This window comes from Rhincodon typus, chromosome 27, assembly GCF_021869965.1.
Source record: "Rhincodon typus isolate 14 chromosome 27, sRhiTyp1.1, whole genome shotgun sequence".
NCBI classification, from domain to species: domain Eukaryota; kingdom Metazoa; phylum Chordata; class Chondrichthyes; order Orectolobiformes; family Rhincodontidae; genus Rhincodon; species Rhincodon typus.
The window spans coordinates 3712561-3727605 of record NC_063358.1 but is presented as its reverse complement, the minus strand read 5'-3'; the positions used below and the strand labels follow the sequence as shown (position 1 = coordinate 3727605).

Below are 15045 nucleotides of genomic sequence, written 5' to 3'. Positions count from 1 at the left end.
TTTTCTGAAGAAGGGTCCAGACCCAAAATGTCAGCCTTCCTGCTCCTCTGATGCTGCTTGGCCTGCTGTGTTCATCCAGCTCTACACCTTGTTATCTCTATTTAAATATAACTTCTTTTTGTGTGAAGTACAATCTTTTTTATTCCATGTGGTTTCTTGCTGGTGAGAGCAGTATGTTTGTATTGAAGAGACGCTACATTCTGAAGATCTGTGGTACCATCTTCTTGTTACAGGCAGTGGGACCCTTTTTGGAACTGGCGCAAACATATTGTGGCTTTGACGCCATTGAGGAAGGGAAAAACCAGGGAGATTTCACTTTATCACCAACATGTCAAGGAAGGATACAATGCAAAATGAAAGGATTATTTACCATGCAACTCAAGTAACAGGAGTCTGGACTCTTGGTCAAAGTTTATGGGCTGAATCTTACAAGATATTATCGGTAAAGTATCAGTTTTGGAGAGTTTCATGGAGGGATTTTCTCCTTGAGCACTAGTGAGTTTTCTTACACTATCTTCCCAAACTCTCCTCATTACCTATGCACCATTGCCCCACGCACCACAGCTGGAAATACAGTCCACTGCCTGGATTTCCCACAATTCCTGGCAACTGGTCAAGCGTTGGCTGTCAACAGTTACCCCACGTGGTTCCTGTCAACTGCCCCAGATATGTCAGCCAGAGGCAATTTGGCACTAGCTGTGCCAACGGGCATCTGGGGGTCCTGGTAGACAGGTGTGTGTGCGGTCACTGCCCATGGAATGTGCCCTAAGACCTTGGTGATTGATGGAGGTCCGGAGGAGCAAAATGTGAACTAGAATCACCAGGAACCTGCTCAGACTTTCATGTCAGGAATTGCCTCCCTCTGGTTTCTATCCAGGGTGGGGGATGGGAATGTGAAACTGCATATTAATGAGGAGAGATGATGAAATATTGATGATGTTAATGTATGTTAATGAATGTAAAGAGTCCTCTCGCCGCTCCCCAGTGAGAATCTCATCTCATCATTCAACACTCAGTTGGAAAATGGGACCTAGTGCTCTTGATTTTGAGAAGATCCTCACTGGCCAACTCATGCAATTCTCCCAACTTCCTCGCCATTTCCCACCTCATTCACTGGCTAGCGAGGTTCTGCCTTGTATTTCTGCTTTGACTGTTAAACAGCAGCTTCTCATGAGCACAGAAAACAAGCCGTGAGAAATGGCAGAACAGTGAAGACAGATAAATCCAACAGAAAAAAAAGACAAGAGAATTAAAAAAGAAAGAAGCAACTGATAAGCAGGTCACAAGAGACGTAATTGATGTGTGAATCTTTTTCTTTTCAGGATATCTTTTTCTCTCGCAAAAAATTTAGAAAACCAACAAGCCAAGATTATGCTCAAAGGAGTTTTGAGGAAGAAGTAAAGTTCTTAAACATATTGTTTCCAAGTAAGCCAAATTAAAATGTTTAGATTTGCTGTGATATTTTAAAGTTGACTGATATGCACAGACTAAATTTCTCTTTCTGTTCCAGATGGTGTGGTCCATTGTATGGGACGTGTTCATTCTGACTGCTGGTATGTTATACTGAATATACTTTCCTGTCAGGTTTTTGGAAAGACCAATTTAAGACAGTGAGCAGCCACCTGAATATAACAAACTCTGACATAAAACCATAAGATGTAGGCGCAGAAGTCATTCGGCCCATCAAATCTGCTCCACCATTCAACAATATCATGGCTGATCTGATAATCCTCAACTCCACTTTCTACCTTTTCCCTATAACCCTTGATTTCTATGCTGATTAAAAATTTGTCCGTCTCAACCTTGAATATATTTATCAACCCAGCCCTCTGTGGTAAAGAATTCCACATATTCTCTATCCTCTAAGAGAAGAAATTCCTCCTCATCCCTGTCTTAAATGGGTGACTCCTTGCTCTAAGATGATGCCCTCTGGTTCTAGACTCTCCCACAAGGGGAAACAACCTCTCCACATCTCTCCTGTCAATCCCTAAAGAATCTTATATATTTCAATAAGTTTGCCTCACATTCTTCTAAATTTCAATGCGTACAGGACCAACCTACTCAATCTCTCTTCAGAACACAGTGTCTGTCTACACAGAATCAACCTAATGAATCTTCTTTAGACTGCCTCCAAAGCCAGTGTACCTCTCCTTAGATAAGATGACCAAAACTGTTCACACTATTCCTGGTGTGGTTGAACTATTGCCTTGTACAGTTTTAGCAACAACTTCATACTATTAATACCCCATTCCCTTTTAAATAAAGACCATTATTGCATTTGCCCTTCTGTTCTTCGCTGAATTAGAATGCCAGCTTTTTGTGGTTTATGCATGAGGACCCCCAAAGTCAAGAGTTCAATGGATCACTTCCCACTTGCCTGGATGGGTGCAGCTCCGACAACTCTCAAGGAGCTTGACACCATCCACGACAAAGCAGCCCATTTGATTAGCACCACATCCACAAACATCCACTCCCTCCACCCCCGACGCTCAGCAGCAGCAGTGTGTACCATCTACAAGACGCATTGCAAAAATTCACCAAAACTCCTTAGACATCTCCTTCCAAACTCATGATTACTTTCATTTAGAAGATCAAGGGCAACAGCTATATGGAAACACCATGACCTGCAATTTCTCACCGTCCTGACTTGGAAACATATCACTGTTCCTTCAGTGTCACTGGGTCAAAATCCTGGAGTTCCCTCCCTAAGGGCATTGTGTGTCTACCCACAGCACATGGACTACAACAGTTCAAGAAGGCAGCTCACCACCGCCTCCTCCAGGGCAATGAAGGATGGGCAGTAAATGCTGGCCCAGTCAGTGATACCCACATGCCATGAATGAATTTTTAAAAATCCCACTGTGCTGCAGCTTTCTGTAGTCTTTCCCCATTTAAAAACTATTCATCTCTTCCATTCTTCCTGCCAGACTGCATAACCTCACATTTTCCCATATTATATTCGAACTGCTGGGTTTTTACTCATTGAAAGGTATAGCAGCCTGAAACTCTTATTAGTAAGTAATATAAAGAAAGGTAGTTGGCATTTTTAAACAGAGTTCCTATACGTACAAAATCAGCACCAAATTCAAACTACTTAGTAACTTTGAATCTTTAATTGAGAGTAATCCTTTGATGGTAGGCAAGAAGTGGTTCAATCATTGAAAGATCTAATGCTGCCATTTGACTTGGAGCAAAAACTGGGCGTGATAACTGAAGTCACCCAGATGATTTTCAATTTACAAAGCACCATTGTGGAAGAAATCATGTGAAGACCATTTGGGCTCCTGTCAGAAAAATCTTCTTGGCCGCTCTCTTGGAACTCCCATACATGATTTATAGAGAAGACCAGCATAAATAGAAACATAAGAATTAAAAGCAGGAGGAGGTAATTCAGCTGTTCGAGCCCATTTGCCATTTAACATGATTATGGCTGATCTTATCCTTGTGTCAACTCCACTTTCTTGCCTGCTCCCCATAGCCCTTTATCCCATTTTTCATCAGAAACGTACCTGTTTCTTTCTTGAATCTGTTGATTGATTTTAAGTTCCTTGCACTGTGGCGCAGTAAGTTCCACAGATTCACAACCCTCTGAGAGAAGTAGTTTCTCCTCATCTCAGTTCGAAACCTACCTCCTCTCACTGTACATCTGTGCCATCTTGTCAAGACTCTCCCACGAAGGAGAACATCTGTTCAACGTCCACCTTAACAATCCCCTTGAACATTTTATATACGTCAATCAGATCCCTCCTCAATCATCTGAACTCTAGTGAGTACAAGACCAAGCTATTCAACCACTCCTCATACAATAGCCATCTTATCCCTCTAATCAACCTGGTGAACCTTCTCTGAACTGCCTCCAGTGCCACCACATCCTTCCTGAAGTAAGGAGACTAGAACTGGACTCAATATTCCAGGTGTGGTCTCACCAACACCTTATATAATTGTAACAACATTACTTCCTGGGAGCAGATGCTGTGCCTGATGTTTGGGCTGGAGGTAGACAACATCCAAGATCATTTTAGATGAAGGAATGAAACAAAAGTCAAATACCTTCATCTTTGCTTGGATACCACCCAAAGCGACAACAGGGAGCATCCCAGAAGAGTTGACTTGGTTTTAAGTTAGGATTCGTTAATTGTGCCTATTCTGCCATATTGAACAACCATCTCCAGCTCAGCCAGACTGAGTTGGATATTTGGCTGCAAGATTCTGCCAGGGAAACATAAACATATGTAGATGTCAGCCTGAAGATAAAACAGAGCCCAAAGAATGAGACTTATCCCAGCCAATTGAAAGTATCGTTTATTTTGCTAATTGGGAATGAATAGTTTTCACTCTTTGCTCTCAGTCCCAGGAGTGTTTCATTTGTTTCTGTTTTCTTTGAAAGGTATTGACTTTACTGACCTAAGGGGATAAATGTAGCAAGTGATCTGACACCAGTAGGCATGACGTTATGACTCTTAATTGTTCCGAATTTCTTGTTCTGAGTCAGGGAGTCAGTGACTGAGCAAGAGTGCAGGATACTGCAGGATTAGCCACTGTCATCATTCTGGCTTGCTATCCAGAGATCATTACCACTATGGGTTCTTGTAGCTGTTGGATGAATCTGTTACTTTGCTCATTTGAAAAATCGACATGGACAATGATGGATACTGACGAGATCCTGACACAGAAATTACACCCCAGCTTGAGTAACCACTTTGAGGAAAAATGAGAGAATCATTTTCTGGTTCTGTAACCATTATCTACTCTAAATCTGACTCTGCAAATAAAATTAATGTATAATTTTTTCCTCACCAATGTCACAACGTTCCATGATGGTGGAGTTGGTTTCGAGAAACTCTCATTGCTTGACATTCAGAACCAAATGATATCATCAAAACATGCTAAACTACACCATCTTCTTTTTGTCTGAAAGGTAATTGTTGGAGCCTGTTAGCCCTGCAGGAATTATTTCCCCTTATGGCTGATGTATCTGTAACCAGGGTGAGTTTGAGGTAGAAGGGTTAGGGGAGATTCAAGGAGCAATCTTTTATTCCGGAGAATGGTGGAGTTTTGGAACTCACTCCCTGAAATAATAATCAAGGCAGAACCTCTCATCACGTTTAAACGGTTATGATCTGCTTATCGGCTTTGATGGCTGCAACTGCCAAAGCTAAAGTCCAAAAGTTGGACGCTGACGTTAAGCTGGATGGCTATTCGGTGGCCACTATGAATCTGATGGGCCAAATGGTCTCATTCTATGCTGCAAGGCTTTATGTTTCTATATTCTACACTATTATTCTATTCTATTGTTGTAGGTTGCATCACTTGCTCTAACATTTATCTGATGCTGGAAACGATAAGGGGAACAGTAAATGTTTGGCTGGTTATATGAGGACCACGGACATTTCACACAAAACTGGGGACTTTGTACTGTGTATGATACACGTTTAGTGGAAAAATAACAAATTTTAGAGTAACAAATGTCTGGCGGTGAGTCAGTATAGTGAGTCAGACAATGTCAGTATAGAATTCCAATAACACTCTAACCCAGGCAACAAAGCTCCAACAGAGCATCAGCATCATCTGTCTCCAAGATGGATTACCACCTTTCAGTCACAGGTAGCTGTGATTTTATGCAGTGCACAGTGTGAATTCTGCCCTATTTCCATACAGTTTCTGAGACTGAGGCAAGGATGTGCAGTGAAGGCTGGAAAATTGTGGGCATAGTTTACACAAACTTTGAATGCATGCTCCCAGAGGACACAGTTCCCTTGTCTGGAGTGCAGACTCAGTAAATGAGCTCTATCATTTTCACCCTGTTTGGAACATTAGTACCATGTGCTAAATCAGAGTGATGCAGGAAATGTAGTATGACACCAAGCAGTACACCATTAAAATTAAAATTATATTTTTTTCCTCAATATTTTATTATGTATAGCATAGAAATAAATATCCTGAGCAATACTGTGTTCTTTGAATTGGGGGTCTTATGTTAACTGTATTGGTTCTGTACTGCAGGCATTCACGGGGAGAAATAAAGGGGTGACGTGAGGAGAATTATATATTTTGCAATCATGGAAATAACGGGAAAAGGGAGGAAGGTTGGCAAGAAAAGCACAAAGTGAGCTAGAGTAAATAAACAAAATGTTTGCTCTGTAAGCAAAAACAAATTGCAAATCCACTGAGGAAAAGCAGCACAAAACAATTGATTTATAATACAAGAGAAAAGGTAAGCAAATTTACTCACATCTGAACCAAGGGTTTTGATAATGGTTTGTAAATTATGCCCGAAGTATGATTGCTCCAAGACCTTGCTCCCAGACTCCTTGGGTGTCCTCTGTCATTTTAGTAGAATCTCTGTTTTATTTCTCTGTATTCTTTCAGGGGTCTGGTTGTTGCATAATTGTCCATGAATCAAGAGCCTTGCTATGTCCTTTCAGAGGGCAGTTAAGAGGCATAAGAACATAAGAAATAGGATCAAGAGTAGGCAGTTCAGCCCCTCAAGCACGCTCTGTCAGTTAATATGATCATGGCTGATCTCATCGCGACTTCAGCTTCACTTTCTGCCCACTCTCCATCACCTGTCAACCCGTTACTAATTAAAAATCTGTCAGTCTCTTCCTCAAATTTATTCAATGGCCCAACATCCACTACACTCTGGGGGAGTGAATTCGACAGATTCACCACTCTTTGAGAGAAGTATTTCCTCCACATCTCAGTTTTAAATCTGTTACCCCTTATCTGAAAACAATCATGTGGGTCGGGAGTCAATTATGGCGCAGAGCAGGTAAGAATGGTAGATAACTCACTCAGATAGTAGGAACTGCTGGTGCTGGAGAATCTGGTATAATAAGGTGTGGAGCTGGATGAACACAGCAGACCAAGCAGCATCAGAGGAGCAGGAAAGCTGATGTTTCGGGTCTGGACCCTTCTTCAAAAATGGGGGAGGGGAAGGGGGCTCTGAAATAAATAGGGGGGGGGTGCAGTGATAGAAGGTGGATAGTGGAGCAGATAGGTGGGAGAGAAGATGGACAGGTCAAGGAGGCGGGATGAAGCTAGTAAAGGTGAGTGTAGGTGGGAAGTGGGGATGGGGTTTGGTCAGTGAGGAGGGAGGGTCAGGTAGGTGGGAGAAAAGACAGACAGGTCAAGGAGGCGGGGATGAGAGGGGGTGCTGGTCTGGGGATGAGGTCGGGGGTGGGGAGATTTTGAAGCTTGTAAAGTCCACATTGAGACCATTGGGTTGTAGAGTTCCAAGGCGGAATATGAGGTGCCGTTCCTCCAGTTTCCGGGTGGCATCGTTGTGACACTGGAGGAGGCCCAGGATGGACATGTCATCCAGGGAGTAGGAGGGGGATTTGAAGTAGTTCGCGACTGGGAGGTGTTTAGGCCTTTGGATTACTAGTCCAGGGATGTTATTACAGCCCCTTTATTAGTGGTGTTTCTGCCATAGTTACTGTGCCAGAATAGGAGGCATTCTGCAATGCTCCCAGCACATATCTTTCAGGAGCTGGGAAATTTAAAATATTTGTTACTCTTGTGCAATCACTTTGTTTCAATGAAGTCGCAGCCTTTCTGAGCTTGGGAAACAACAGGGATTCTCAGGCTCTATGAGGACTACTGCATACTTCAGAAACAGTCCAGGTGGCAGATTCCCTGCCGGTCACAGATTTACTGCAGTGGGAGTATTATCTCAGAATGTGGCCTGACACTATTCCATTTTGGGAATTCTGATGCCTGCATTCAGGCAGCCCACAGCAGTTCACAGAGACATCTGACTTCAATTTCTTCAAGTAGCTGCAGAAATTATGTGCTGAAATGGGTTTTATGAATATATTGAAGAGAATGCAGAAGTGGTACAAAAGAATGGTTCCAGGGGTGAGGAACTTCAGTGATGAGGAGAGATTGCAGAAGTTGGGACTGTTCTCCCCAGAGAGGAGGAGTCCTAAAGAAGGGTAATACCCAAAACGTTGACTGCTCCTCTCCTCCAGATGCTGCCTGGCCTGCTGTGTTCTTCCACCCTCCTGTTTGTCTGGAATACACTGCCTGGAAATGTGGTGGAGGCTGGTTCAAAAAGGGTATTGGATAGTTATTTGGATAAAAGTGATGTGCCAGGGTACGGGGAAAAAGAAGATTGGCATGAGGTACTGAGGCTCATTTAATGGGCATGATGGGCTGAATGGCCTCTTTCTCCAACAATTCTGTGTGGAATTGTCTCTCAAACAAGTACTGCTAATTCAAATGGTGTCCAGTTTAATGACATGTTAACTATTAGCACTTACAGCTTGAGCAGAATCAGGCCCAGGTCTTTGGGTGGTTTTAGAGTTAGCAACAATGGAACACTGTATCAACATATTGGAATGAAGGTCAGCACACTGTACTGTAGCTGTTAGCATTAATTGATTGTAAGATCAGGTTAATTGCAAATGGTTTTATGGAATTGGAAGTTATCTGCTGAAAAGCTTTTTAGATTTGAGTCTGCGCTGTCATGAACGTCAATTCTATCCGTGAGTACATTTGCATAATTCATGGTTTAGAGTAGATAAGCTGACAATTGGGAATGTATGTAGCTGTTGAGAGTTGCTACAAATCAGTCAAGTAAATGGCTGGATTGAAGTACTTCTCAAATGCTTGTGGCAGTCTCCGCAATGTGAATCAGTTCTGTTCACAAGTTGATTTGTACACAAGTTGAAACACAGTGAAGGACAATGTAAAGTAGCCATTTGTCAGTCCGAGGAAATGTATGTCGGAACTTTAAAATTACACGCCTGTGTGGGATTGAGTTTACAGATATAAGCATTTGTAAGTCGGACACTTGTAAGTTGGGGTCTGCCTGTCTTAAAGTGCACCGCTTTGCAATGCAGGAATGAAGGAGTTGCAGAACAATAACAGAATGTCGGGCAAGGATGTCAGTTTATTTTTCAGTTCTCCACTGACATTGGATGTAGAGGCCTTTAGGCCATCATGAATACTTAGTCAGAGGCCAGGTTCCCAAAGATGGCAGTGGATGCTTTCATTGCCAGTAGGATGCCTCATTATGTCAGGGGGTTAAGGCATTTTGGTGGTACCACTGGACTAACAATTCAGTAATCCTCTAGGGAACCTGGGTTTGAATCCCACCACAGCAGATGGTGGGGATCAAATCTGATTTAAAACAAAAAAATCCCATTTAAAGTCGAATGATGACCATAAAACAACAGTTGATTATGTTACAGACCATCGGGGTCACTAATGTCTTTTAGGAAAGGCCGCTGTTGTCCTTACCTGGTCTGGAATACAAGTGACTCCAGATCCTCAGCAATGTGGTTGACTCTTAAGGGTCATCATCATCATCAGCAGTCCGTTGCTGATGAGGATGACTCTCTTCCATTCTCAGCATGAGTCTGTAGGTGACTGTAAAGACCAATATGGCTACTGCAGGTTCTCTTACACTTTGGGGCAGGTGGTGGTCACAGGAAGGGGTGGGTGATGCGTTGGTGTGGCAGCGCGCTCCTTTTGCTGTTTTCGCCTGGCTTCCATTTTTACCCGATGCTACGTCTTGAGATGTTCCACGCCTTCCTGGATGCTCCTCCTCCACATTGAATAATGTTGGCCCAGCTAGTGATGCCCATATCTATGAATGAATTTAAGAACAAATGGTTTGGGAGCCAATAATCCACACAGGCTTTCTTTTTTGAAAACAGAACTTGCTGGGAAAGCTCATGCTTTTTTCTTAACATCTTGTCTAGTGACGCTCTGGTTGGAAAACCCATGTGTTAAGATTTTAAGAAGTTGGAGGGAGGCTGCCTCCATCTGAATTCGCCCTCTATCTTACCCACTTTCCATTGCAGCCTGCTGACCCTTCCAAGCTGAATTGGCCATCCAGCTTTGACAGCTGACCCGCTATCATTAATGTGACAGGATCTCAGTCTCCAGGCTAAAAAAGGTGGTATACCCCCATCCATAAAAATCACAATATGCCATGGGCACCTGGAAACAAAGCACTCCGCCTTTCCCCACCCCTAGAGTGAAAATCCTGCTCAGCATTACAGCATTGTGTCACTGTAACTGCATCAAAATCTCTACACTTGTGGTGCAGAGGTTATGTTCCTACCCCTAGACTAGCAGGCTTGGGTTCAAGTCTCATCTGCTCCAGAGATGTGTAATAACACCTCTGCACAGATTGATGAGGTGAAAAACGTTAAATTCTCCACAATCTAGAATTCAGTTTGTAGGCTTTTATTTAAAAAATGCTTTCTGCCTTAAACATCCCTGTAACAGTATCAAGTAACACTCTGCACAGCTTCACAGTGCAATACCAGCTATCCAAGCATCCCATGTCATGGGATGTGCGTTCTGCAGGCAAGTCCAGTATTTGTTGCCAATCTCTAACTGCCCTTGAGAAGGGCATGAGTTTAGGCAGTGACTATTGCTTAGGGATTGGTGTCAGCTGCAGATCAGTCAGTGGCTCTCTCACCTCTTCATGTCTTCACTTCAGCACATAACGTGGGCTGACACTCTACTGAGGCAACTGGGGAGTGTGCCGCTGTTTGTGCTGACTTTCAGTTAATTCATTAAACCGGGGGCTTGCTTATTCCACTGTATTTAAAAAGCAAAGGAGCTCTCTCCCTGCCTTGGGCAATATTTATCCCTCAAACACACCTAAAGCAGATGATCTACTAATTTATTTAATTGCTGCTTGTGGGAGCTTGCTGTTTACAAATTGGTATCCAGACTTCCTACATTATAGTAGTGACTACTTGTCAAAAATAAATATTAGCTTTAATGTTTCTTCGGACATTCAACTTTGAATTGGTAAAATGGAACAAAAATTGGTACTCTTTCATCGGATGAACAGATGAGCAGAGTATTTCTTCAATGGTGTGAGATTGGAAATTGTAGATGTATAAAGGGACCTGGATGTCCTTGTCAATTAAATCACAGAAGGTTAACATGCAGGTGCAGCAAGCTATTAGGAAGGTGAGAGGAATATTAACCTTCATTACTGGAAGATTTGAGTACTGCAGTAGTGAAGTCGAGCTTCAGTTGTATAGGAGCATGGTTAGACTGCACCCGGAGTACTGTGAGCAGCTTTGGACTTCTCTGGAAGGACATCATTGCCATTAGAGGGAGTATAAGGAAGGTTCACCTGGGATGGTGGGACTGTCCTATGCAGAGAAATTGGGCAAACTGGGCCTGTGTTCTCCAGTTTCGAAATAAAGGATGATCTCATTAAAACCTCCAAAACAATTAGAGATAGAGAGGGCAAACACAGGTAAGAAATTTCCCCGAGTTCAGGAGTCGAGGGCAGGGGAGCAGAATTTAAAAATAAAACACCTTGAACTCATGTCCAAGACAAGGACACTTTGTTTTTACTCAAATTGTTGTGAACCTTTGGAATTCTGTACCAGAGAAGACTGTGGAGATTCAGTCTTTGAAGATTCAGTCTTTGATTATGTTTAAGACAGAGATTGATAGATTTCTGATGACCAATGGTGTTTAGGATTGTGGGCATGAGGTGAATAAAAGGCATTGAAGTACTCAAACACCCATGGTCATATTAAATGGAGGGGCAGGCTTAAAGGGCTGAATGGACTACTCCTGTTCCTATGTTCCTAATTTACCTCCATTATGTCTTATTAAATATTTATATATCTAAAACCATTTAATGTAATTGAATGGCTTTTGTAAGTCTCTGCAAATATTAACAATTTACTCCCACCATCCTGACCCCACTTCCCTGAGATCAATTGCTGAGACCAACTAATTTAGCACAGTCTAGGGATCAAACTGAACAACTTCTGGTCTGCACGATATGGCCTAAGAGGCTTGATGTTTGACTTTTTATCACAAATTAGTTTCCAGCCAGGTACAGTAGGAACTGCAGATGCTGGAGAATCTGAGATAACAAGGTGTAGAACTGGATGAACACAGCAGGCCAAGCAGCATCAGAGGAGCAGGAAGGCTGACGTTTCGGGCCTAGACCCTTCTTCAGAAATGGGGGAGGGGAAGGGGCATCTGAAATAAATAGGGAGAGAAGGGAGGCGGATAGAAGATGGATTGAGGAGAAGATAGGTAGAGAGGAGACAGACAGGTCAAAGAGGTGGGGATGGAGCCAGTAAAGGTGAGTGTAGGTGGGGAGTTAGGGAGGGGATAGGTCAGTCCAGGGAGGACGGACAGGTCAAGGGGGCGGGATGAGGTTAGTAGGTAGGAGATGGGGGTGCGGCTTGGGGTGGGAGGAGGGGATAGGTGGGAGGAAGGACAGGTGAGGAAGGCGGGGATGAGCTGGGCTGGTTTTGGGATGCGGTAGGGGGAGGGGAGATTTTGAAGCTTGTGAAGTCCACATTGATACCATTGGGCTGCAGGGTTCCCAAGCGGAATATAAGTTGCTGTTCCTGCAACCTTCGGGTGGCATCGTTGTGGAACTGCAGGAGGCCCAGGATGGACATGTCGTCTGAGGAATGGGAGGGGGAGTTGAAATGGTTTGCGACTGGGAGGTGCAGTTGTTTATTGCGAACCGAGCGTAGGTGTTCTGCAAAGCGGTCACCAAGCCTCCGCTTGGTTTCCCCGATGTAGAGGAGGCCACAACGGGAACAGCGGATGCAGTATAACACATTAGCAGATGTGCAGTTGAACATCTGCTTTTTGTGGAAAGTCTTCTTGGGGCCTGGGATGGAGGTGAGGGGGGTGGTGTAGGGGCAGGTGTAGCACTTCCTGCGGTTGCAGGGAAAAGTGCCGGGTGTGGTGGGGCTGGAGGGGAGTGTGGAGCTGACAAGGGAGTCACGGAGAGAGTGGTCCCTCCGGAAAGCAGATAAGGGTGGGGAGGGAAAAATGTCTTTGGTGGTGGGGTCGAATTGCAGATGGCAGAAGTGTTGGAGGATGACGCGTTGGATCGAGAGGTTAGTGGGGTGGTACGTGAGGACAAGGGGATTCTGTTTTGGTTGTTATTGCGGGGAGGGGGTGTGAGGGATGAGTTGCGGGAGCTGCGGGAGACACGGTCGAGGGCGTTCTTGACCACTGAGGGGGGGAAGTTGCGGTCCTTGAAAAACGAGTTCATCTGAGATGTACGGGAGTGGAATGCCTCATCCTGGGAGCAGATGCGGCGGAGGCGAAGGAATTGGGAATAGGGGATGGCATTTTTGCAGGAAGGTGGGTGGGAGGAGGTGTATTCTAGGTAGCTGTGGGAGTCGGTGGGCTTGAAATGGATGTCGGTTTCTCGGTGGTTGCCAGAGATGGAGATAGAGAGGTCCAGGAAGGAGAGAGAGGTATTAGAGATGGTCCAGGTGAACTTAAGGTTGGGGTGGAAGGTGTTAGTGAAGTGGATGAACTGTTTGAGCTCCTCGTGGGAGCACGAGGCGGCGCCGATACAGTCACCAATGTAACGGAGGAAGAGGTGGGGTTTAGGGCCAGTGTAGGTACAGAAGAGGGATTGTTCCACGTAACCTACAAAGAGGCAGGCATAGCTTGGGCACATGCGGGTACCCATGGCCACCCTCTTTGTCTGTAGGAAGTGGGAGGAATTGAAAGAGAAGTTGTTGAGGGTGAGGACAAGTTCGGCTGAGGGGATGAGGGTGTCAGTGGAGGGGGCCTGGTCGGGCCTGCGGGACAGGAAGAAGCAGAGGGCCTTAAGGCCATCTGCATGGGGAATGCAGGTGTAGAGGGACTGGACGTCCATGGCAAAGATGAGGTGTTGGGGACCGGGGAATTGGAAGTTCTGGAGGAGGTGGAGGGCGTGGGTGGTGTGACGGACATAGGTAGGGAGTTCCTGGACCAAGGGGGAGAAAATGGAGTCGAGATAGGTGGAGATAAGTTTGGTGGGGCAGGAGCAGGCAGAGACAATGGGTCGACCAGGGCATTCAGGTTTGTGGATTTTGGGAAGGAGATAGAAGCAGGCAGTGTGGGGTTGGGGAACGATGAGGTTGGAGGCCATGGGTGGGTGGTCACCTGAGGTGATGAGGTTGTGGATGGTTTGGAAGATGATGGTTTGGTGGTCGGGGTTGGGGTCATGATCAAGGGGGCGGTAGGAGGAGGTGTCGGAGAGTTGGCGTCTGGCCTCGGCGATGTAGAGGTCAGTGCGCCATACTACAACTGCGCCTCCCTTGTCCGCGGGTTTTATGGTGAGGTTGGGATTGGAGCGGAGGGCTGCATGTTCAGTGGGGGAGAGGTTGGAGTGGCTTAGAGGGGTGGAGAGGTTGAGGCGATTGATGTCTTGACGGCAGTTGGAGATGAAGAGGTCAAGGGAGGGTAGGAGGCCTTGGGGTGGTGTCCAGGAGGAGGGGGTGTGTTGGAGGTGGGAGAAGGGGTCAGTAGAGGGAGGGTTAGGCTCACGGTTGAAAAAGTAAGCGCGGAGGCAGAGGCGGTGGAAAAACTGCTCAAAACCTTCCTGCAAAAATGCCATTCCCTATTCCCAATTCCTTCGCCTCCGCCGCATCTGCTCCCGGGATGAGGCATTCCACTCCCGTACATCTCGGATGTCCTCATTTTTCAAGGACCGCAACTTCCCCCCCCTCAGAGGTCGAGAACGTCCTCGACCATGTCTCCCACATTTCCCGCAACTCATCCCTCACACCCCCTCCCCGCAATAACAACCAAAACAGAATCCCCCTCGTCCTCACGTACCACCCCACCAACCTCCGGATCCAACGCATCATCCTCCAACACTTCCGCCATCTGCAATCCGACCCCACCACCAAAGACATTTTTCCCTCCCCACCCTTATCTGCTTTCCGGAGGGACCACTCTCTCTGTGACTCCCTTGTCCGCTCCACACTCCCCACCAGCCCCACCACACCTGGCACTTTTCCCTGCAACCGCAGGAAGTGCTACACCTGCCCCTACACCTCCCCCCCTCACCCCCATCCCAGGCCCTAAGAAGACTTTCCACATCAAGCAGATGTTCACCTGCACATCTGCTAATGTGGTATACTGTATCCGCTGTTCCCGTTGTGGCTCCTCTACATCAGGGAAACACAAGCGGAGGCTTGGTGACCGCTTTGCAGAATACCTACGCTGGGTTCGCACTAAACAGCTGCACCTCCCAGTCGTGAACCATTTCAATTCCCCTTCCCATTCCTCAGATGACAT

General features: G+C 45.5%; 1 protein-coding gene across 4 annotated transcripts in view; it reads left to right on the top strand.

Annotated features, from left to right (window-relative positions):
• Positions 1–15045, top strand: part of LOC125486285 (S-adenosylmethionine decarboxylase proenzyme 2-like) — a 54746-nt gene that overhangs the window by 17573 nt on the left and 22128 nt on the right. For 2 of the 4 annotated variants that reach the window (XR_007264970.1, XR_007264971.1), the window contains exons 2-4: positions 234–442; positions 1323–1425; positions 1511–1553. Coding sequence is in view for 2 of the 4 variants with exons in the window: in XM_048613183.1 (XP_048469140.1) it covers positions 329–442; positions 1323–1425; positions 1511–1553; positions 6004–6031 (288 nt within the window). In the remaining 2 variants the exon portion in view is untranslated. Of the gene's footprint in view, positions 1–233; positions 443–1322; positions 1426–1510; positions 1554–4387; positions 4451–6003; positions 6240–15045 lie in introns of those variants that run through there. The other 2 variants (XM_048613183.1, XM_048613184.1) reach the window with 2 other exon arrangements.